Consider the following 22,359-nt stretch of genomic DNA (forward strand, 5'->3'; position numbering starts at 1 on the left):
TCCCAGCACTTTGGGAGGCCGAGACGGGCGGATCACGAGGTCAGGAGATCGAGACCATCCTGGCTAACATGGTGAAACCCCATCTCTACTAAAAAATACAAAAAACTAGCCGGGCGAGGTGGCGGGCGCCTGTAGTCCCAGCTACTCGGGAGGCTGAGGCAGGAGAATGGCGTAAACCCGGGAGGCGGAGCTTGCAGCGAGCTGAGATCCGGCCACTGCACTCCAGCCTGGGCGACAGAGCCAGACTCCGTCTCAAAAAAAAAAAAAAAAAAGAAGATTGCTCCAGCCAGGGGTGTTGAGAGTAGACTGGAGATACAGAGCAAGTTTAGAGTGTCATTGCTATTGCCTTGTCCCAAAATACAAGAAGGCCCTTCTCTGTCAATAGGAACGGCAAAGGGTGTAGTTTTGAGAAATATGAAGTGAGACTTAGCTGGTATAACACAAGGCAAATGAAAAAGAAGAGATGACTAAGACAGTTGTGATACAAGCAACTGGATTGAGAGAAACTGGCATGTGATTAGCTCTCCTAAGGGCAGAGCTCAAAGGAGAGCCCCTTTGAGGGATTAATGAGTAATGAATGCATGTGAAGCTGTGATTAATAAGATGATCTCTTCCCCAGACTCAACCCTTGGAGGTGCTGCTGCTTCAAATTATGCAAATTCCACTTGGGGCTCGGGAGCCTCCTCCAACAACGGCACCTCCCCCAACCCAATTCACATCTGGGACAAGGTGATTGTAGACGGGTCTGACATGGAAGAGTGGCCTTGTATTGCCAGCAAAGACACTGAATCTTCTTCCGAAAACACCACCGATAACAACAGTGCCTCGAACCCTGGCTCTGAGAAGAGCACTCTGCCAGGAAGCACCACTAGTAACAAAGGAAAAGGGAGCCAGTGCCAGTCTGCAAGTTCTGGGAACGAATGTAATCTTGGGGTCTGGAAATCTGACCCTAAGGCTAAATCTGTTCAATCTTCCAACTCAACTACAGAAAACAACAATGGACTAGGAAATTGGAGGAATGTGAGTGGTCAGGATAGAATTGGACCTGGCTCTGGCTTCAGCAACTTTAACCCAAATAGCAACCCATCTGCCTGGCCAGCGCTGGTCCAAGAAGGAACTTCTAGGAAAGGGGCATTGGAAACAGAGAATAGTAATTCCAGTGCACAGGTTAGCACAGTAGGTCAGACATCCAGGGAACAGCAGTCAAAGATGGAAAATGCGGGTGTTAATTTTGTTGTCTCTGGCAGAGAACAGGCTCAAATTCATAACACTGATGGACCAAAAAATGGAAACACTAACTCCTTGAACTTAAGTTCACCAAACCCCATGGAGAATAAGGGAATGCCCTTTGGAATGGGCTTGGGGAACACCTCCAGGAGCACTGATGCCCCTTCACAAAGCACTGGAGATCGAAAGACTGGGAGTGTTGGATCTTGGGGTGCAGCTAGGGGGCCTTCTGGAACTGACACAGTCTCTGGACAAAGCAATTCTGGAAACAATGGGAACAATGGAAAAGAGAGAGAGGACTCCTGGAAAGGAGCTTCTGTTCAGAAATCAACTGGGTCAAAAAATGACTCTTGGGACAACAATAACAGGTCTACGGGTGGGTCCTGGAACTTTGGCCCCCAGGACTCTAATGACAACAAATGGGGTGAAGGGAACAAAATGACATCTGGGGTCTCTCAGGGAGAATGGAAACAGCCGACTGGGTCTGATGAGTTGAAAATTGGAGAATGGAGTGGTCCAAACCAACCAAATTCTAGCACTGGAGCATGGGACAATCAAAAGGGCCACCCCCTCCCTGAAAACCAAGGCAATGCCCAGGCTCCCTGTTGGGGAAGATCTTCCAGCTCCACAGGAAGTGAAGTTGGAGGTCAAAGCACTGGAAGCAACCACAAAGCAGGAAGTAGCGACAGTCATAACTCTGGCCGTCGGTCGTACAGGCCCACACATCCTGATTGTCAGGCTGTCTTGCAGACTCTTTTGAGCCGAACTGATTTGGATCCCAGGGTGCTCTCAAACACTGGCTGGGGCCAAACTCAAATTAAGCAGGACACGGTGTGGGACATTGAAGAGGTGCCAAGGCCTGAGGGGAAATCTGACAAAGGAACTGAGGGGTGGGAGAGCGCTGCCACACAGACCAAGAACTCAGGGGGCTGGGGAGATGCACCCAGCCAAAGCAATCAAATGAAGTCTGGATGGGGGGAGCTCTCAGCCTCTACAGAGTGGAAAGACCCCAAGAACACAGGAGGCTGGAATGACTACAAGAACAACAACTCTTCCAGCTGGGGAGGAGGACGACCTGATGAAAAGACACCTTCCACTTGGAATGAGAATCCCAGCAAGGATCAGGGGTGGGGAGGTGGACGCCAGCCCAATCAAGGATGGTCTTCTGGGAAGAATGGTTGGGGAGAGGAAGTCGATCAGACGAAAAGCAGCAGTTGGGAAAGTTCTGCAAGTAAACCTGTGTCTGGGTGGGGTGAAGGAGGGCAGAATGAAATTGGAACCTGGGGTAATGGTGGCAATGCAAGCCTAGCTTCAAAAGGTGGATGGGAGGATTGCAAAAGATCCCCAGCATGGAATGAGACAGGCCGACAGCCCAATTCCTGGAATAAACAACACCAACAGCAGCAGCCCCCACAGCAGCCACCGCCACCACAACCAGAGGCTTCTGGTTCGTGGGGAGGCCCACCCCCACCACCTCCAGGCAACGTTCGACCTTCCAGTTCCAGCTGGAGCAGCGGGCCACAGCCTGCAACCCCTAAGGATGAGGAACCCAGTGGTTGGGAAGAGCCATCCCCACAGTCAATTAGTCGGAAAATGGACATTGATGATGGCACTTCAGCATGGGGAGACCCTAACAGTTATAACTACAAGAATGTGAATCTGTGGGATAAGAATTCCCAAGGGGGCCCGGCACCTCGAGAACCAAACCTGCCCACCCCAATGACCGGTAAATCGGCATCAGGTAAGCAGTGGCTTTTTCTTGCAGCTTTTGATGAAGAAAAGAAATCCTAGACCACGGCATTTTTATTAGGTGAATTTATTCAATTTAGTTTTGTTCTGAGATGCTTTCCTACAGTTCCTACTCTGTTGCTGACAGAACCTCTTTTTATAAAATGCTAGTGATGGCAGATGCTGGTAGTACATTTTAATGTTCTTTCTTGGCAAAAGGAAAAGATGACAACCCTGTGTTAGTCCCCAAAATTATTTTTCTGTAATTGTATTGGTCTGCAGAATCCAAAAGACATATCTTGCCAAACAAATTATGTTCTAGATTTTAAAATAAAGAATTAAAGTAGTAGCAGAAATAGACCTGATTTCCATTCTGGTTCTACCCGTGGACACATCTCTGCTTCTGTTTCCCCAGCAAAGGGAAATATCCTGTGTTTTTCCAGAGGCCATCATGATGCTGAAGCAAAGTTGGTATCTGGAAGGTTTCTGTCTCTTTCCAGATGATTTTTAGTGATTACCTCTGGAATGGGAGTACTTTGTATAAGAGATTGTTATTGTTATCTCAGGCCTAGTGAGATGGCTCACACCTGTAATCCCAGCACTATGGGAGACTGGGGCAGGAGGATCCCTTGAGCCCAGCAGTTTGAGACCAGCCTGGGCAACCTAGAGAGACTTTAGTCTCCACAAAAATATTTTTTAAAACTTAGACGGGTGTGGTGCATGTGCCTATAGTCCCACCTACTCTAGAGACTGAGGTGAGAGGATCACCTAAGCCCTGGTGATGGAAGGCTGTAGGGAGCTATGATCTCACTACTACACTTCAGCTTGGGTGACAGAGTGAGACCCTGTCGCAAAAAAAAAAAAAAGAGAGAGATTGTTAGGATAATCAGTTGCCCAGAATTAAACTTTCTTCTATCACTATTTGAATAGGAAACATCATACCTGGTAAAAGTAGCAATGGTAATGCCATTCTTAGTTTGTCATTGTCAACTTGAATGTCCCTATAAAGCATATAGTTCAACAAATTAAGGGGGATGCACCTTTTAGTCTTTTTTTAGTTAATCATAATATTAATAATCAGTTTTCTTTTTTTTTTTCTTTTTTTGAGACAGAATCTTGCTCTGTTGCCCAAGCTGGAGTGCAGTGGCATGATCTCGACTCACTGTAACCTCCGCCTCCCAAGTTCAAGTGATTCTCATGCCTGCCGCCATGCCCAGCTAATGTCTGTATTTTTAGTAGAGACAGAATTTCACCATGTTGGCCAGGCTGGTCTCAAACTCCTGACCTCAGGTGATCCACCTGCCTCAGCCTCCCAAAGTGCTGGGATTACAGGCATGAGCCACTGCGCCCAGCCAAGAATCAATTTTCTCAGAGTACACCTCTAGTGTTTAGCTAATCCATTTGTGGCCACTTAGAAAAATGATTACTTTTAACTCATTCTTTTTTCAAGTATTAAAAAGAATGAGGAAGGAAATGAAGATTTCTCACTAGCTCCCCATCCGGAATAAAACCTGCTAAAATTTTAAAAAACTTTATCCATATAGCAAAAACCTTCAAACTGTGTGGAAAAGCAAAAGATAATCAATAAAAGAATCTTAACCCCTAGGGTCTCTTCCCATAGGTAATCTCTTAGAAGTTTGTGTCCCATTCAAAACTTTTACAGAGAAGGGATTGTACTTTGTATACTGTTCTTCACATTGCTTTTCTCATTATACTTATAGCTTTCAATTTTAGCACATAGTCTGCTGTTTAATTGCTTCATATACAGTATTTCTGTTTTTTGAGATGGAGTCTCACTCTGTCTCCCAGGCTGGAGTGCAGTGGCACAATCTCAGCTCACTGCAACCTCCACCTCCTGGGTTCAAGTGAGCCTCCTTCTCAGCCTCCCAAATAGCTGGGATTACAGGCATGCACCACCAAGCCCAGCTAATTTTTGTATTTTTTGGTAGAGACGGGGTTTCGCCATGTTGGTCAGACTGGTCTTGAACTCCTGACCTCAGGAGATCCACCCGCCTCGGCCTCCCAGAGTGCTGGGATAACAGGCATGAGCAACCGCACTCGGCCTTTACACAGTATTTCTTTTATGGGTGACCCACAGTTGGTCTAACCAGTCCGCTTGTGGTGGATATTTAGGTTGTTTCCACATTTTTTCTATCAGTGATGCAGTGAGTATTGTTATACATGTAATTTTACCTATTTTTACAAGTATATTTATAGTATAATTTTCTGGCAGGCTGGGCATGGTGGCTCATGCCTGTAATCCCAGCACTTTGGGAGGCCGAGCCAGGCAGATCATGAGGTCAGGAGTTCGAGGCCAGCCTGGCCAACATGGTGAAACCCTGTCTCTACTTTAAAAAAAAAATACAAAAATTAGCTGGGTATGGTGGCGTGCGCCTGTAATCCCAGCTACTCGGGACGCTGAGGCAGGAGAATCGCTTGAACCTGGGAGGTGGAGGTTGCTGTGAGCCATGACCACACCACTGCACTCTAGCCTCGGTGACAGAGCAAGACTCTGTCTCAAAAAAAAAAAAAAAAAAAAAATTCCTGGCAGTGGAGTTACTGAGTCAGAAGTTTAATGTGCATCAGATTTTTTTAAAAGGTGACATTGCCAAATGCCCCTCACATGAAAGTTGAATCTGTTTACATTTCTGTCGACAGAATATAGGCATACCTGTTCCCTCCACCTTCACCCCACTGGATATTATGGCATTTCATTTAACAAATGATTCTTAGAGACATTTCCTTTCTTTATAGTCTGGAGCAAAAGCACACCACCTGCTCCAGATAATGGTACTTCCGCTTGGGGTGAGCCAAATGAAAGCAGTCCTGGGTGGGGCGAGATGGATGATACAGGAGCATCGACTACAGGCTGGGGGAACACGCCCGCCAACGCTCCCAATGCCATGAAGCCTAGTAAGTGTGAAGCTTTTCATTTTTTGAGGGATTCTTTTTTTTTTTTTTTTTTTTTTAATTGAGACGGAGTTTCACTCTTGTCACCCAGGCTGGAGTGCAGTGGTGTAATTTCGGCTCACGGCAACCTCTGCTTTCCAGCTTCAAGCGATTCTCCTGCCTCAGCCTCCCGAGTAGCTGGGATTACAGGCGCCCACCACCATGCCAGGCTAATTTTTGTATTTTTAGTAGAGATGGGGTTTTGCCATGTTGGGCAGGCTGGTCTTGAACTCCTGTCCTTGTGATCCACCCGCCTTGGCCTCCCAAAGTCCTGGGACTGCAGGCGTGAGCCACCGTGCCCAGCCGGGATTCTTTGTTAAATGTTTGTCAAATGTCAGATTTGAGAATCTGACATTTTGGTGAGGGCTGTTTAGTTTTAAACTGTGGATTCAGTGAGATTCAGGACCTTGAGTGTTAAATAATTAGTTAATAGCAAACGGTTGTGGCTTGGCTTGGCGTTTCTTAAAATGTTTAAGGTGAACTAAAAATCATAAGCTAATGTTGTTTTAAATTTAGTATCTGGACAGAATTGTAATTTTGATGTGATGCTTTTAGCCCAGTGACTATGTGCTCACCATGTCTAGCTTGCATTTCTACTTGTTTGTTAGTACAATTTAAAACAAAAGTTCCTGGCTTTTCATGTGGAATATGATCTGTGCTGCCCAGTGACTTCATCCTTCTGCACTTTCCTTTGCCTTTGTCATTTTTCTTCCACATAAGACCATTTCAGATTTTTTGAACCTGGCATAAATTTAACTTCAGTATTTTAAATGAAGAACATCACACTTATTCAGAATCATTGAAAATCGAAAATCTAAGCTGTACTTAATCCAGCTGGCGATGTGTATCACAGTAATGAGCAGAACTCTGTGGACTGAGGCTATGGAATGCCTCATTGGCTGTTCCTAAATTCAAGTGCCTGTTTCCACTTATTTTTGTAACTTTCTTAAAAATGTTCCAACATCTCTTTTCTACCATATAGCAGATTTAAGGGATTATCTTTTGACTAAATAATGAACATTTCTGGAATGACCAAAATTCAAACAAGAAAATAAATTCTGTTAAGTTTATCATGTGATATTCAGGACTCTTACAGTGCCATATAAGAATACATTAGCTCTATTCTGGAAATTCACACGTGTTTATATGCAGTAACTTGACTACATTTTAAAACTCATGACCCTCCTCGACTTCGTTAAAATAGCTTCATGAAAATTTTGGTTTTAAGGCCGGGCGCGGTGGCTGGCCAAGCCTGGTAACCCCAGCAACGTTGGAGGCCGAGACGGCGGATCACGAGTCAGGAGAACTAGACCATCCTGGCAACACAGGAAACCCCGTCCCACTAAAAAAACAAAAAATAGCCGGGCAGGGCGCGGCACCTGTACCCAGCACTCGGAGCTGAGGCAGAGAAGGCAAACCCAGGAGCGGAGCTTGCAGTAGCTGAAGACCAGCCACTCACTCCAGCCCAGGCGACAGACGAGAACTCGCCAAAAAAAAAAAAAAAAAAAAAAAAAAAAAAAAAAGAAAAATTTTGGTTTTACTATTTCCATTGTGAAATCAGTCGTATCATCATGGGAAATGTAATCTAGTAGACTTGAAATACATCCAAAATGCTGTTGGAAGACATTAATCAGACCCTGGGCACAAAGAGATCCTTTACCAGTATATTCAGGATTTTCATGTGTCTTTCCCAACCCCAGGATCACCTCTCTTGTATCACAAAACCACTTTTCCTCAGATTCTAAAAATGTCTTCTACTCTTCAGGATCATCTGTAGTTATAACACATATCCTTTCTGTGGGTAAGTTAAATGTGTAATATGCAGAAGAAAGGGCTACCAGCTGATGGTAGCCTGTCTTAAATTTGATGTTATGAACCCTATGATTAAAAATTAGACCTCTCTTTTCTATAAGAAACATTTGTTAGAAGTTTAGCTTCCCTCTTTAAAAAAAAGGTTCACTTGCGTGTCTTCGTTTTTCTGAAGGGGTCAGTGTGTTATTTATATTGGGTTTTTAACTCCTGTTGCTTGTCAGTGGATGGTATAAAGCCTATGCTTGTATGCTTGTATAATATAAATCACAAATATGGTATTATATAAATTTATAATCCTGTATACAGAGGCAGCAGTCCTGGTTATCAGCAGCACTTCCAGCAGCAGGAAGAGGAGCATCCCAACCCTCCCCCTTGTGCATACAGCCCCTTCCTGTGGCTACAGTGAACCTCACTGGGAGACAGTCAGATTCACCTGGGCCTTGCTGGGGGATGAGATGCCACAGTTAGAAGAAATTAATTGCCCTGTGCCTTATGTACTTGGCACGAACCTACTTGGCTATCATAGGCTTGATCCTACAGGGTGGCAGCTGTCATTCAAGGAAAGGCCTGGAAGAGCCAATTTTCTGCCTTTAAACTCTTCATATAAAGCTATGTACACATCAGAAGACTTTCATAGATGTCCTGTCATGTGGGAAAGTAGAGGTGCAGATGGAACTTTCCAGGCAGGAGAATGTGTTTCCTTTTCTTTATCATTTTATACAGTATTATTACTGCAAGGTATGTTTTGATTCTGCACAGTATTTTCGGAGGGAATTAAGGACTTATTCCAGTCTTCAAATTAAAGATCTTTGTTTAGAATGGGATACTGATGTCCCACTTCCTCAAATATTAAAGCCTCTTGGATTTCTCTCTGCTTTCCTTTCTCCCTTCCTCTCCTTACCCTCCACATTTTCTCCTCCTGTCTTTTCAAAACCACTGTGTATATATTCTTTGCCTCTTTAGTATCTAATTCATTTCAAGTATATAATTCTAATACATTTTAGATTTCCGTGGCTATATGTGAATTTTTCTTCTTTCACCATAATTCTGATATTCAAAATCTTATGAAAAATGTTCCCCCTTTTCATGTTCTATTCGTCTCTGCTTCACCCCAAGCAAGCTAGACAGTTGTCCTTTATCATACCTCGTATTTATAGTGTCCATTGTATATAAAGTACATACTGAATGGAGGATAAAACCACGGCTGCAGTAAACTATGTTCATTAAGAGGAACAGATTTCTCTTAATTGAGATGTGAAGTTTCTTGCCAGGAATGTTGTGATAAGTTCTTTTCAGTTTTGAAATTCCTGTCCAACTTGGTGCAAGGGAAAAAGCATTGATCCAGAAATCAGGAGGTCTTGGTTCTATGGTTTGTTAACTTTCTGTGTATCATTGACACTTCATGGGTTTTAGTTTCCTGCTCTCTAAAAAATGAGTAATAATATTTGCCTTGCCGTTGTAGATGGAGTAGATAAAATTACAAAGACACTAAAATGCTGCATCTGCAAGGAATTACTATTCTGCTGATTGTTTTATATAGCTGTTGCAAAGAGTTAATTCATTCTTTCCTTAAAGATTCCAAATCTATGCAAGACGGCTGGGGGGAGAGTGACGGGCCGGTCACAGGACCTCGTCATCCCAGCTGGGAAGAGGAGGAGGATGGAGGAGTCTGGAACACCGCTGGCTCTCAGGGCAGTGCTTCCTCCCACAGCTCAGCAAGCTGGGGACAAGGAGGAAAGAAACAAATGAAGGTAGCCCGCTTTACAAATGTTGGCACTTGCTCATTCGCTCTGAGAAGGCAGAACTGAGGTTTTATTTCGTTTGTTTTTGTTTTGAGACAAGTTCTCACTCTGTCACTCAGGCTGGAGTGCAATGGCACAGTCACGACTCACTGTACAACCTCCTAGGCTCAAGCAATCCTCCCACCTCAGCCTCTGTAATAGCCAGAACTATCACCATGCCTGGCTAAATTTTTTATTTTTTCGTAGAGACAGGGTTTCGCCATGTCGCCAGGATGGTCTCAAACTCCTGAGCTCAGTCCTCCTGCCTTGTCCTCCCCAAGTGCTGGGATTACGGGCGTGAGCTACCGCACCTAGCTAGAACTGAGGATTTTTTTTTTTTTTTGAGACGCAGTCTCGCTCTGTCGCCCAGGCTAGAGTGCAGTGGCGTTATCTTGGCTCACTGCAACCTCTGCCTCCTGGGTTCACGCTATTCTCCTGCCTCAGCCTCCTGAGTAGCTGGGACTGCAGGTGCCCCTCACCACGCCCAGCTAATTTTTTGTATTTTTAGTGGAGACAGGGTTTCACCGTGTTAGCCAGGATGGTCTCGATCTCCTGACTTCGTGATCCACCTGCCTTGGCCTCCCAAAGTGCTGGGATTACAGGTGTGAGCCACCACGCCCAGCCAGAACTGAAGATTTTTAAATGAAAGGTGTGAGGCAGCTGGGGTCCTCAAGGTCCTAAGTAAGGGGAAAAATGTTTTCTTGCAAACAAATAACTACTTCCCTTTTACGCTTTGTCTTCCTTTCCCATGACCTTGAAACCTTGAACTATAAAATTGTTGCTGTGGGTAAAATGAAGTTTTCAAAGATATGAGATATTTTTCATTTTTAGTTTCCACATTATAACAATCTGTTGGAGGCTCTCAAGGCATACTTTATAAATGCTTTTGCATTCTAAAGCCAAAGAAGTCCTTCCAGTAAATCCCCATAGATGTGTCGGAGGGAACCCAAAGGAAGATAATGCTGGCTTATCCCGTGGTGATTAGCACGTCCCGATTTTATCTGATTTGGGAAATTCCAAGACCCAAAACCCTTCTCCCGACAAATGAAGTTCCAATGTGTACTTGTGTGTATAGCAGCTAAATGATTTCTCTTTTGTTTTTTTGAGAGAGTCTAGCCCTGTCGCCCAGGCTGGAGTGCAGTGGTCCAATCTCAACTCACTGCAAGCTCCGCCTCCCAGGTTCACACCGTTCTCCTGCCTCAGCCTCCCAAGTAGCTGGGACTACAGGCGCCAGCCACCACGCCCGGCTAATTTTTGTATTTTTAGTAGAGATGGGGTTTCACCGTGTTAGCCAAGATGGTCTCGATCTCCTGACCTCGTGATCCGCCCGCCTCGCCCTCCCAAAGTTATGGGATTACAGGCATGAGCCACTGTGCCCAGCCTAGCAGCTAGATGATTTCTGTACATCATATACCAAGTTGTGTACTAAACTTTCCATCTTCTGTATGAGATACCTTCTGTATCTCATAACAACTCAGTTTCTCCTTTGGTTTGCACAGTTTGATGAGGACTTTGGTTTTCAATCTGGAACGGTAGTCTTTGAGCCTGAACCAGTGTCTTGGCAGATGCTCTCTTTTTTCAATTCCAGATTTTCATTTGACAAATAAAATAGTGGAAATAAGAAATGGGCATCCAATACTTAATTTCAGCATGAGAGTCTTGGCACCCTATGAAATGCTTCACAGCTAATATTCTCCTGTGTATCAAATACCAGGTGCCATCTTAGAGGCCTTCGCATGTCTGAGGATTGGGCCTTCATCCCATTTGCCCTTTGCCTATAGGCCATTAATTTTGTAGACGACTCTTTTATAGAATAAGAATACAGTGTGTTTCTATTTAGAGACATTTTGCTTAAGCAGTCACTTATGGTTTTTCTTCTATTAAGAGCTTTTATTTCCTTAGCCTAGTCACAGAAGGAATTATTCAGCAAACTTTTCAGCATTCCTTGCACTCTTAGGTTGTCTAGTGTGATTTTGGCTTTCTTTTGGTTATTTACAAATTAACAATGAGACTAAATTAACTGATTGAAAGGGACTAATAAATACCCCACTAGGGTGACAACCAAGATTTAATTAATTAAGTTAATTGGAAATTGAATCTTCCAGCCCCAGTACCAGTGATTCTGACTTTTCATACTGAGGGCATTTTTAAAAAAATTATGGCCGGGCGCGGTGGCTCAAGCCTGTAATCCCAGCAACTTTGGCAGGGCGGGCGAGGCGGGCGGATCACGAGTTCAGGAGATCAAGACCATCTGGCGTAACCACTCGTGAAACCCGCTCTACCTAAAAACTACAAACAAAACTAGCCGAGCGAGCGGCTAGCGCGCGCTGTTAGTCCAGCTACCCGGGAGGCTGACGGCAGGAGCAATGGCCGTGAACCCGGGAGCGGAGGCTTCGCACGTGAGCTGAGATCCGGGCCACAGCACCTCCAGCCTGGGTGACAGAGCGAGGACTCCCGTCCTCAAAAAAAAAAACAAAAAAAAAAATTATGATCAACAATACCCATATAGCATATAATTTACCCATAGTAGTATATTTTTTAAGTGTACTCAGTTTCAGTGGCATTCAAGTATATTTCAGCATATGGTAAATGCTGCCATTTACCACCAGGTCTATCCACAGAACTCTTTCCCCACTTCGCAAAAACTGACAACTCTGTACCTATTAAACATAACTCCCTCATTCTCCCCTGCTCTCTAGTGAGGGCTGTTTTTTGACCTTAAAATCTGTACTAGTGCCACGGTAGGCCACGCCTGTAATCCAACCTATTGGGAGCTGAAGCAGGTGAATCACCTTGATGGGTCAAGAGTTCACAGACCAGCCTGACCAGAATGCGTGAAACCCGTCTCTACTAAACAAAATACAAAAAAATAATAGCTAGAGAAATAGATAGCCAAAGGCAGCGCTGCCTTACTTAATCCCAGGCTATCTTGGGAGGCTGACGGCAGGACGGAACTTGCTTGACATCAGGAGGCACGGAGGTTGCAGTGAGCCAAGATATGCCACTTTCACCTTCACTCCCAGCCTGCGGTGACAAAAGCCGAACGTCGCAGTCTCAAAACCACACACGCGCATGCCGCGCGGCACATCTCCACACACCACACACACACACCACACCCACACACACACAACCCTGTACTAAATTTTAATGTGGCTTCATCAGCTTTCAAGGATAATAAATTGATTTGATAGCGTATTTCATCGTGGCCCGGGCGCGCGGTGGACCTCACGCCTGTAATCCTAGCACCTTTTGGAGGCCAACGGTGGGCAGCAATCACGACGCAGGATTTGTGAGGACCTATCCTGGGCTAACCACACTGAAACCCACGTCATCTACTAAACAATACCAAAAAAATTCAGCGCAGGCGTGCGGTGCGCGGATACCTGTAGTCCCAGCCTACTCAGGAGACTGAGGCAAGAGAATGGCTTGAGCCCGGGAGGCGGAGCTTGCGCAGTCGAGCTGGTGATGGCGGGTCACTGCACTCCCAGCCGAGGTCCGCCACGAGGAAAAAAAAAAAAAGCGGGCCGAAAAAACAGAAAAAAAAAAAAAAAAACAAAAATAGTAGGTTACTATATTATATATACTATATATACTATATATATATATTATCATCACAACAGAGAATTTTTACCTGTGAAATACACAAGTGCACAAAGCCCCACCCCACCAAATCCTCGTAGTTCCACCTGCTTCCCTCACAAAAGTGAAAGTGGAGCTCAGTCAGTGCCTTGTTCAGGGGAGAAACTAGTTTGTCCCATTAAAAAATTAAAACCTACTGCTGCCCTACTCTGCCCAGGAGATCGGCAATGTTGTCTTCCACTAGGTCTCTTTACCACCAGGACCAATGTCCTTTATGCTGTGAAAGAAACAGAGGAAGTACTGCGAGTTCCTCATAACGCCCAGTTAAATAGGCTCCTTTCCAAATGACACGCACTAACATCAAACTCTTTTCTCCTCACATAAACCAGTTTGGGTAACAAAGAGAGCAGCCTAATGAAAGTGAAAGTAGTTGTGTGCAAAACTTCTATTTTAGAAAATCATATCAGACTTCTTTCTATTTAAAAAGCAAAAGTACCAGCTGAGCATGTGTTTTTCCAGTTACTTCTAGTTCCGTGCGGTGAATTTTATAAAATGCAAGCATAGATATAACTAGGGCTTATTCATCATTTAAACTAACATAAAATATCAACATAATTTTAGTTAAGGAGAAATAGGTTCTAAAAAGGTAGACGCAAGTCTACGTTTTCAATCTGTGTTAATAAAACTCAGGAGGTTGAAATAAATTATTTGGCTCTGAGGTTCTGTGTTTCGTTTCTGTAGTGCTCCCTCAAAGGAGGAAACAATGATTCATGGATGAATCCTCTTGCCAAACAGTTTTCAAATATGGGATTGCTGGTAAGTTTTATTTTTTTCAAATGTATCATGTATCCCAACTTTCAGGTTTAAGAGTAATACAAATGTTAAGACCACTGCCACATATAGTACAAAGTTAAGATTTAAAAACTAGTTAAGCAATGTTCTTGATCTTTTGAGTTTAAGTAGTATTTCTCTTCTATTCTTATTCTGAATGACATACTCCAACATTTAAAGGTTATGGCTTTTAAATTTGTAGTCATTGTGTCCTTTTCCTTAGGAGGATAGAGAAGAAAGAGGCAGGCACTTAAAATTTATACAATTGTTTCTGACCACATTACAGTACTAGTTTTCATATTACAATTTTTTTAAAAGGCAACAACGAAACTAGAAAAACTATACTGGGACTAATTACTTAGGGAATTCTTGTAGAATTTCTGATTTCTTTGTCTCTCGGGAATGGTGTAGGGACACCCTGTCCCTGGTTGGCCAAAAGACAAACGACTTGACTTGGCTGCACAGTTGAGATTTGATGACTTGACAAGTCACGAGAAGAAGTTGTCATTATTTGGCTGCCATTCATGGAATTTGATCCTGAGCTGACTAGAACTTAAGGACAGGGGTTTATTTCTTCAGGCAGCTGTTTATCTATTGCTCTCTTTGTAGACTTATTGAGACTAATTGTATGTGAAAACTGAATTGTAGGAATATAGGCCCAAACAGCAATCAAGCTAGCATATTAAAAATGTTAATGTTTTCATTAAGTTCATTTCAGAGAACCTTCTGTAGTGCCAGTAGTAAGATGTAGCTCTCACGTGAATAATGCCACTTCTCTGATTCAAAGATGTGCATCCTTAATTCTGTCTCATCTGTTCTTTATTTTTCAGAGTCAGACTGAAGATAATCCAAGCAGCAAAATGGATTTGTCTGTAGGTGTGTATCACTCCGCTGAGAGGAATGGAGTGTATCAGTGTTATGATGTCCTGTTGGCATCTCCTGCCCCATTTGAGTAGGGATGGCTGCAGTTCAGTAGACATTGATTGAGCACTTACTCTTTGTAAGGTGCTGTGCTAGATACTAGGTAGGGATAGAAAACTCAAATGACTGCAGGAGTCAGCAAAGAATGTAAATGAGTGATGTGTGCCAGGTATAAGAAACTGGGATGAGGCCAGGCATGGTGGCTCAAGCTTGTAATCCCAGCACTTTGTGCGGCCGAGGCAGGCGGATTAGGAGGTCAAGAGATCGAGACCATCCTGGCCTACATGGTGAAACCCCGTCTCTACCAAAAATACAAAAATTAGCTGGGCGTGGTGGCACGCACCTGTAGTCCCAGCTACTTGGGAGGCTGAGGCAGGAGAATCGCTTGAACCGGGAGGCGGAGGTTGCAGTGAGCCGAGATTGTGCCACTGCACTCCAGCCTGGCAACAGAGTGAGACTCAGTCTCAAAAAAAAAAAAAAAAACCTGGGACGAGTTGACCACGGGTTAACTGTGGAAAGTCCACCTGGAAGAATCAGCCTTACATGGCTCCTAGCAGTTGCTGCTCTGGAGGAATCCAGGCTGAGCTATGACAAGTCTTTCAAGACAGGCCAGAAATTCAGATGTATACTGGTATTATGATTTTTGTATTTATTGATTTTTTGAGACGGAGTCTTGCTCTGTCACCCTGGCTGGAGTGCAGTGGCATGATATCTGGTCACTGCAACCTCTGCCTCCTGGGTTCAAGCGATTTCTCCCACCTCCGTCTCCCGAGTAGCTGGGATCACAGGCGTGTGCCACCACACACAGCTAATTCTTGTAATTTTAGTAGAGACGAGGTTTCGCCATGTTGGCCAGACTGGTCTCGAACTCCTGACCTCAAGTGATCCGCCTTCCTCACCTTCCCAAAGTGCTGGGATTACAGGCGTGAACCACTGCGCCCAGCCCTGATTTTTAAATATCAGAACTAATTCAGGTCTCTTAAAATGCTCTGTGGGGCCAAATTGTGTGCCAGATGTGGCCCTCAAGTTACCAGTCCTATCTGTACCAGGAGGCTTCATTATTGACAAATTCTCACATTGCAACTGGAGTGGATGCAGTGTTAGCTACTGGTCTGTGGGGTTTTTGTAGTAATGCTCTTGATCACCCTGAAGAACTTAAAAAGAGTCAAACTAAGAAGAAATGAAAATAATTCTGGGTAGTAAAGGACGTAGGTAGTCTTTGGTCTATATTTCTAAATATGAGAATAATTAAAACACATTTCCTGGGGGGGCACTGGTTATGGCAGCAGACGACAGCACATTTATAGAGCCGTGAAAGAGGAGTGGTATGTATAGTTAGGACACCTGGGAATGCATCATGTAGGTAATGTGGACCCATCTTCTGTGTTCAGCTCTTAAGTTCTGAATTTGAGGGCAACCACTGTGCCTCTTGGATCTTTCTATTCCTTGTAACTATGTTTCACCCAGACCATTTATCTAGATGATGTTAAAATAGCAAAAACAGACAACTTCTCTCCCTGAGGACATTTGAATTTATGAGCAAAATGTGTTCATCAAACACATCAATATCCAGTCTAAATGTTTTCTTAGCCAGATTTTTGCCAGGTTATCCCTAAGGCTCTTTCAGTCTTCCATGGAAAACAAACTACAACAGATATATGTTTTGTTTTGTTTTGTTTTTTAATAAATGAATAAATAAATAAAAAGGACCCATATGTGTTCCAGGGATAAACACCAGCAGCCTGGACCAATGAGAGTTTGTCTCGTCTTATCCCCAGAAATAGAAATATTAATAGCTCCTATCCGGCACCCCCATGAGGATAGTGGGGCAGGTCACTCTTGGTTCATGGGGGAAACATTGATTCTGGAAATTTTCACTCTGTTTATGCTACTTTTCAGGAAGCCTTTCAGATAAAAAATTTGATGTGGACAAGCGAGCGATGAATCTCGGGGATTTTAATGATATCATGAGGAAGGATCGATCTGGGTTCCGTCCACCTAATTCCAAAGACATGGGAACCACAGATAGTGGGCCTTATTTTGAGAAGGTGAGTTGAATCCTTTGTTGAAGATAATAATTCATGAGAACCGCTTTGGTTCCCATTTGTCTTTTGATAACTGATTCTGGAGGAAGCATAGAATTACTGAACTAGATGAGCCAAACACAAACATCACCTGCATTAATGTGGTGACCTGAAAACGATTGATGTCAACAGGTGATTGGGCAAGAGCAAGAACCATCTGTCTTTAGCTTGTATGTATTAGAAAATCTGAGTTCTGAGAAATTCACGAAGTGTGGAAATGTTAGAGAGAAACTTACTCTGCATTCTTTTTTCTGCTGCTGTGCAGCTACAAAATAAATTTTGGGATTTTGTGCAGATATTCCATATCTCCTAAGGCCTTGCCTTCTAGTTTTGAAAGAACTCTGTTGTTATCTTTCTCCAGTTCCCTAGCGATCTGTGTTTAGTTACAATGGTATACTTTTCACATTCTCAACTACCTAATTTAACCAAGCAGTTTCTACCTATTGGTTTTGATGTTTACCATTTCTAATGGTGGGAATTATATCTTGATTCAGAATACTAATTTACTATGTTCCTGGTCTTCAGAAAGCAGTTAAAACCAAAATTTTTAAATCTGGCACATTTTGACACTTGTTGCTGGTCCAGACAGCAGCATATTCACAAGATTGACCTGGCTTCTGTTTCAGCAGCCACATTGCTAGAGCAATCAATATTAGATGCATAAAATCAAAGTGTCTGGCAATTTTTATCTTAATGCAATGGACAGAACGTGTTACTAACTTAGAGGAAAAGAAAAATCAATATCAAAGAAGATGACAGATGGTGTCTGTTGGGCCGAGTGTAAAGATTATTATCAGATCCAAATTCCATCCTCGGTTATTGCTAATACACTCTAACTTTGTTTATTGCTAGTGTTTCTCTCTTTTCCCTTCTTGCATTCTGTTGCTTCACTAACCAACACTCGTTGTGATTGGCTAACTCCTACTACTTTTCAGCTGACTTTGCCTTTCTCCAATCAAGATGGGTGCCTTGGGGATGAGGCTCCCTGCTCTCCCTTCTCCCCTTCTCCCAGCTACAAGCTGTCTCCCTCTGGTTCCACACTACCCAACGTCAGCCTTGGAGCAATCGGCACAGGGCTCAACCCCCAAAACTTCGCTGCTAGACAAGTAAGGAGGCCTCTCAAATTTATAACTGCTTGGCTGTGGCCTCGCCTTGGTCCTGGTCTGCAGTTTATTGCATCATTTGTCTGTCTTGGGAAATTTGTTGATTACTGAATGCACAGAATGATATTAAGTGTAGGTTCTAGATCTTTCAGCCCATAGAACCCATCTCTCTTCATGTTTTTCAACATGGATTTTATTTTAAACCTGTTTTTTTTTGTCTTCTCATTTTTGATCATAAGTTCATATTTAATAAGTCAACTAAGAACTAAGGAAAATGTTAAAGAGGCTACTACATAAGTACCTTAGACAATCTAACTTAATGCATCTGCCGTTTTAAACATTAGATTGTATAAGTAATACTTTGGAGATCTTTTCAATTTAATAAACCTGCTAATTTAAAAATAGCAAAACTAGTATGATTAAGTATTTGTGGGTTATGGCATCTCGAAATCTATTGTTTGTAAGTGTAAAATATAATAATTACCCATAGAAGGGTAACTTTAAATAGTAGACGGTGAAGCTTTGGGAAGAATGGGTATTGCTCAGACACTGCAGTGTTTCATTGCACCTTGGGTTGGATTTGGCAACCCTCCAGTTAAGGGCTGTGCAGTAGAAACAAGACAGGCAGGGCTGGGAGGATCGTGCCTCCTCACCTTCCCAGACCTGAGGGTGCACAGCAGGACCCTGCCTGCCTTCCCACAGTGGCTCTGTTGTAGTTTTTGTGGAGAAAACCAGGACTTTGGCGTCACAATCCTTTGCAACAATAACCCCAGCAGTGATCGCCATACTTCTGTGACCACTTACTTGTCACTGTGACCTTCACCTCAGGACACTGTGGAAGGACGTTAATTACACAACTTGTAATTATTAGTTGTATCCACATGATGCATCCATGATGATGTTCTGTCTCCATATGATGACTTCCACATACGCATTACAGGATGACGGGAAGCAACACCTCTGACACCAGTTAAGTTGCACGTAGGTCTCTTACATGCTTTCTAATCATTGCCTTAGCACATTTAAAAAAAATGGATTATACTATATCCATGTGTTCGATTGGTTATTTCTGGATTGGGAGTTACAACTGATTTTTTCATTTTCTTCCTTTATATGTCATCATTTTCCTTACTGCTTCCACAGAGGACATGGATATACACTGTTTATATAAACAGGGAAGAAATGATTATATTGATGTTTTGGGAGTTCTTTTGTTTTGAGTATGGAAAACATGAAATAGGCATAACATTCAGTTAATGGTGATTGTAAATGTGGTGGATCACACAATTAGCAAATGCTATTAAACTAGTATAGTAGACCAGCCAAACCAGCTGAGCATTAGGCGCTAAAAAAAGGTCATTCTTCTTCATTTATTTGATCTGTGGATTGCTACAAAGTCCATTGTTAACCAGGTTTGTGCACATGTTCCATCTAAATATGGACATGGTTTTTAAAGACTATTTTCTTACAGAATTATTTTAATATGCTTCGTATTAATAAAATTTAAGATTTTAATTTTCCAAATCACAGATTTTGGTTAGCTTGGTAATTTTGTTTTTAATTTATATGCTTTTTTGAGTTAAACAGTATAGTTGAAGCAAATATCACCAGACTCAGGTAATTGTAAAAACCTGTGGTACAACAGTAGAGCTTTAGTGATGGCCACAGAAACCTGCATTAGCACATACTCAAGTGCTTTTTTTCTCCCGTTTATTTTTTAGAGACGGGGTCTTGCTTATGTTGCCTGGGTTGGTCTCGAACTCCTAGCCTCAGCCTCTCAAAATGCTAGGATTACAGGTGTGAATCACTGTACCTGGCCTATATACGTTTTTTAAAGACCAAATCTGTATGATTGCCCCTGAATACATCACTGTGCAAAAGTAGCTCTATTGGAGCCAAGAAAATGAGTGCTTGTGATGCCCAGGTTCCATATTAAGTCAGACGAGGCATTTTTTGATCAACTGCTGTGGACTTACCTACATTATTATCCATTCCAGATACAGTGCTTTGTGCGGCTGTAGGGTCACTTGATAATGAAAAGCCTAAAACCTATGGTGGAGGAGGGTGGAAATTGTCTACTGGGAAGACGGAAGTAGGAATTGATTTTACAGAAGCTTAAAAAGCAAATTCTTTTCGATGCTTGTTATTAAAGGAGAGGTTGAAATTTAAAACAACCCTCAGGAAGCAATTTTGTACTTGCCAGAAAATGGATTCTGGCAGGGTCTTTAGCTCCCAGTAACCCCCCACCATCCAGGGACCAGTTGTGAATAATGGACATCTAGTAACTAAGTCATTACTTTGATGATAAAGTGAGAAAGATCTTAGCAGAATATCCTTGGTGAAATAAATGTTTCCTGTTTTCTTAGGGACGATCAGGGTAGCGAAGCTACTGACTACCACAATCCGAGCAAAGTCAGGGCTGAGCCATTTCACTTTCAAGTGGCAAGTAAGAAAGGAGCAGTAGAGATGTTACAGTTTCTAGAATTAAAGGTCTTCTCATGTTTAAACAGCCTTTTGGGAGACATAAAATTCATGATGGATCTTTGATTTACTTTTACGAGATACACAGATTTTAATTGCCATTTTGACTTTATGTTTAGAATCATTTTTATTTTCAATGCTTTTAAGTTCACTAATTTCCCTGCAACAGTCCCTTACTCTATTTTTTATTCATTAAGCCATCAACAGTATTTTTAGTGTTCTAGGTTTTAATGATGCCATTACAAAATTCTTTAAAATTACCTTAATCCCTGTGATTCCAGGGATATGATAATGGTGGTGATTTCAATTCAGGGTATACGTACTCAGTATAAGCAGTGATGCAGCTGTCTTTGCTGAAGGTGTTCAGTGGGATATTTTCCAGTGTGTGGAATTGGTGGGTCATGAATATTTACAGATTATATATTCATCCTACAGACTAGGGCTTTATTGAGTTCTGGGAATATGAAGAGGGAAAGATTTAAGCTGACAGTAGAAAGACAGAATGGAAAATAACTGTAGTGTGGTTTGATGATGAGTGCCCTCAAAGAGTTTTAAAGCATTTTGGGATTGGAGAGGTGGGCTCAATTAATCTGAACGTGAAATCAGGAAGATGGTTTTGGGGAAGACTTCCTTGATGAGGATGACCTCCAAGCTGGGCCTTGAAGAGGTCAAGTGAAAATGGTATCAGGCAGAGGGAACACAGTGTTGTGTTATTACCAAATACGGTTTCTTCGCTGAAGGACTTTTCTCAGCTAGAAACGAGTCAGAAAGGAAAGGCCGCCATATAACCCAACTCTCTGAGTTATCTCATCGGAATAGTGTAGAAGTGCTCCAGTGAGTTGGGCCTCCAGAAAGGAGGGAGTTCAGCTTATTTTTAACTAGACCAATATGTATTTGAATGAGAAGTTACAGGTGAGTAATGTTTATTTCGGTGTCCCTGTAATGGTTTTTACTTTCTCCCTTTCTTCCTTTTTTTTTCACTGTGTAATTGAGTCACATTTCCTCATCTATCAAAGAAAGGATTGAGCAGATCCAGGACAAGGAAGGGTGCTAGGCTCACTCTGGGACGGCAGAGAAATCACATCATAATGTTTTATAAATACAACTGATAACTATTCATAAGGCTGCATTTTTACTCAGGTGCCTTTCAAGATGGAGCTCAGATTATAAAGCTTGAGAATAAATTTGGTAAACCCAGTCGCAAAGAAGAGTATTTGAAATAAATGTTATGTTGTCTATATCTTTCGTTCACAAAAAAGAATGTAGGACTTCTCCTAATATTTGACAGAACTGAACCCTTTCCGTTTATAGAGTTCGTCAAACTGTGTACAGGTACTCATGATTCAATTTGAGTAATTGCCCTAAGCCTTCTAAGATAAGGAACTTCTCAGTTATGAAATTCTGTTATTCCGTGGAACACAGCCTGTGATTCTTCTGAGGGATCTAAAAGACCAGAACTGTTTCTTACTTGCGTTTTCTTATGTTAACAAAAAGCCTTACTGCTGCTCTTCTGTTTACAGGGCGGTAGTCATGGTTTGTTTGGAAACAGCACAGCACAATCGAGAGGTCTGCACACACCAGTGCAGCCACTAAATTCTTCTCCCAGTCTCCGGGCGCAAGTGCCTCCCCAGTTTATTTCCCCCCAGGTAAGCAATTTTGTGTTCCTATGATTCAAAATTAAAGACCATTTCAGGTAGTTACCAGTTGTTAACTGATTTTTGTGGGCATAAAAGAATAATAGTAGCGTAAAATAGGAAAAGCCATCTTTTCTTGACCTTTTGGCTAAGATCAAGTAGAGTAAAATATGAAATATCTAGCTGCCAAAGATCAAGACTTTTAGAACAAAATATCAAATCTCATTTT

General features: G+C 42.6%; 1 protein-coding gene across 4 annotated transcripts in view; it reads left to right on the forward strand.

The window, feature by feature from the left end:
• The window catches only part of TNRC6B (trinucleotide repeat containing adaptor 6B), an 80,526-nt gene that overhangs the window by 17,409 nt on the left and 40,758 nt on the right, over positions 1-22,359 (forward strand). For 2 of the 4 annotated variants that reach the window (XM_017859853.1, XM_017859854.1), the window contains exons 4-10: positions 620-2,968; positions 5,710-5,868; positions 9,292-9,467; positions 13,818-13,892; positions 14,738-14,783; positions 16,728-16,876; positions 22,017-22,142. In XM_017859853.1, the coding sequence (XP_017715342.1) occupies positions 620-2,968; positions 5,710-5,868; positions 9,292-9,467; positions 13,818-13,892; positions 14,738-14,783; positions 16,728-16,876; positions 22,017-22,142 (3,080 nt within the window). Of the gene's footprint in view, positions 1-619; positions 2,969-5,709; positions 5,869-9,291; positions 9,468-13,817; positions 13,893-14,737; positions 14,784-16,727; positions 16,877-17,847; positions 18,019-22,016; positions 22,143-22,359 lie in introns of all 4 variants that reach the window. The other 2 variants (XM_017859856.1, XM_017859855.1) reach the window with 2 other exon arrangements.

The sequence above is a fragment of the Rhinopithecus bieti genome, unplaced genomic scaffold, assembly GCF_001698545.2.
Source record: "Rhinopithecus bieti isolate Rb0 unplaced genomic scaffold, ASM169854v2 scaffold_51734, whole genome shotgun sequence".
Taxonomy (NCBI): domain Eukaryota; kingdom Metazoa; phylum Chordata; class Mammalia; order Primates; family Cercopithecidae; genus Rhinopithecus; species Rhinopithecus bieti.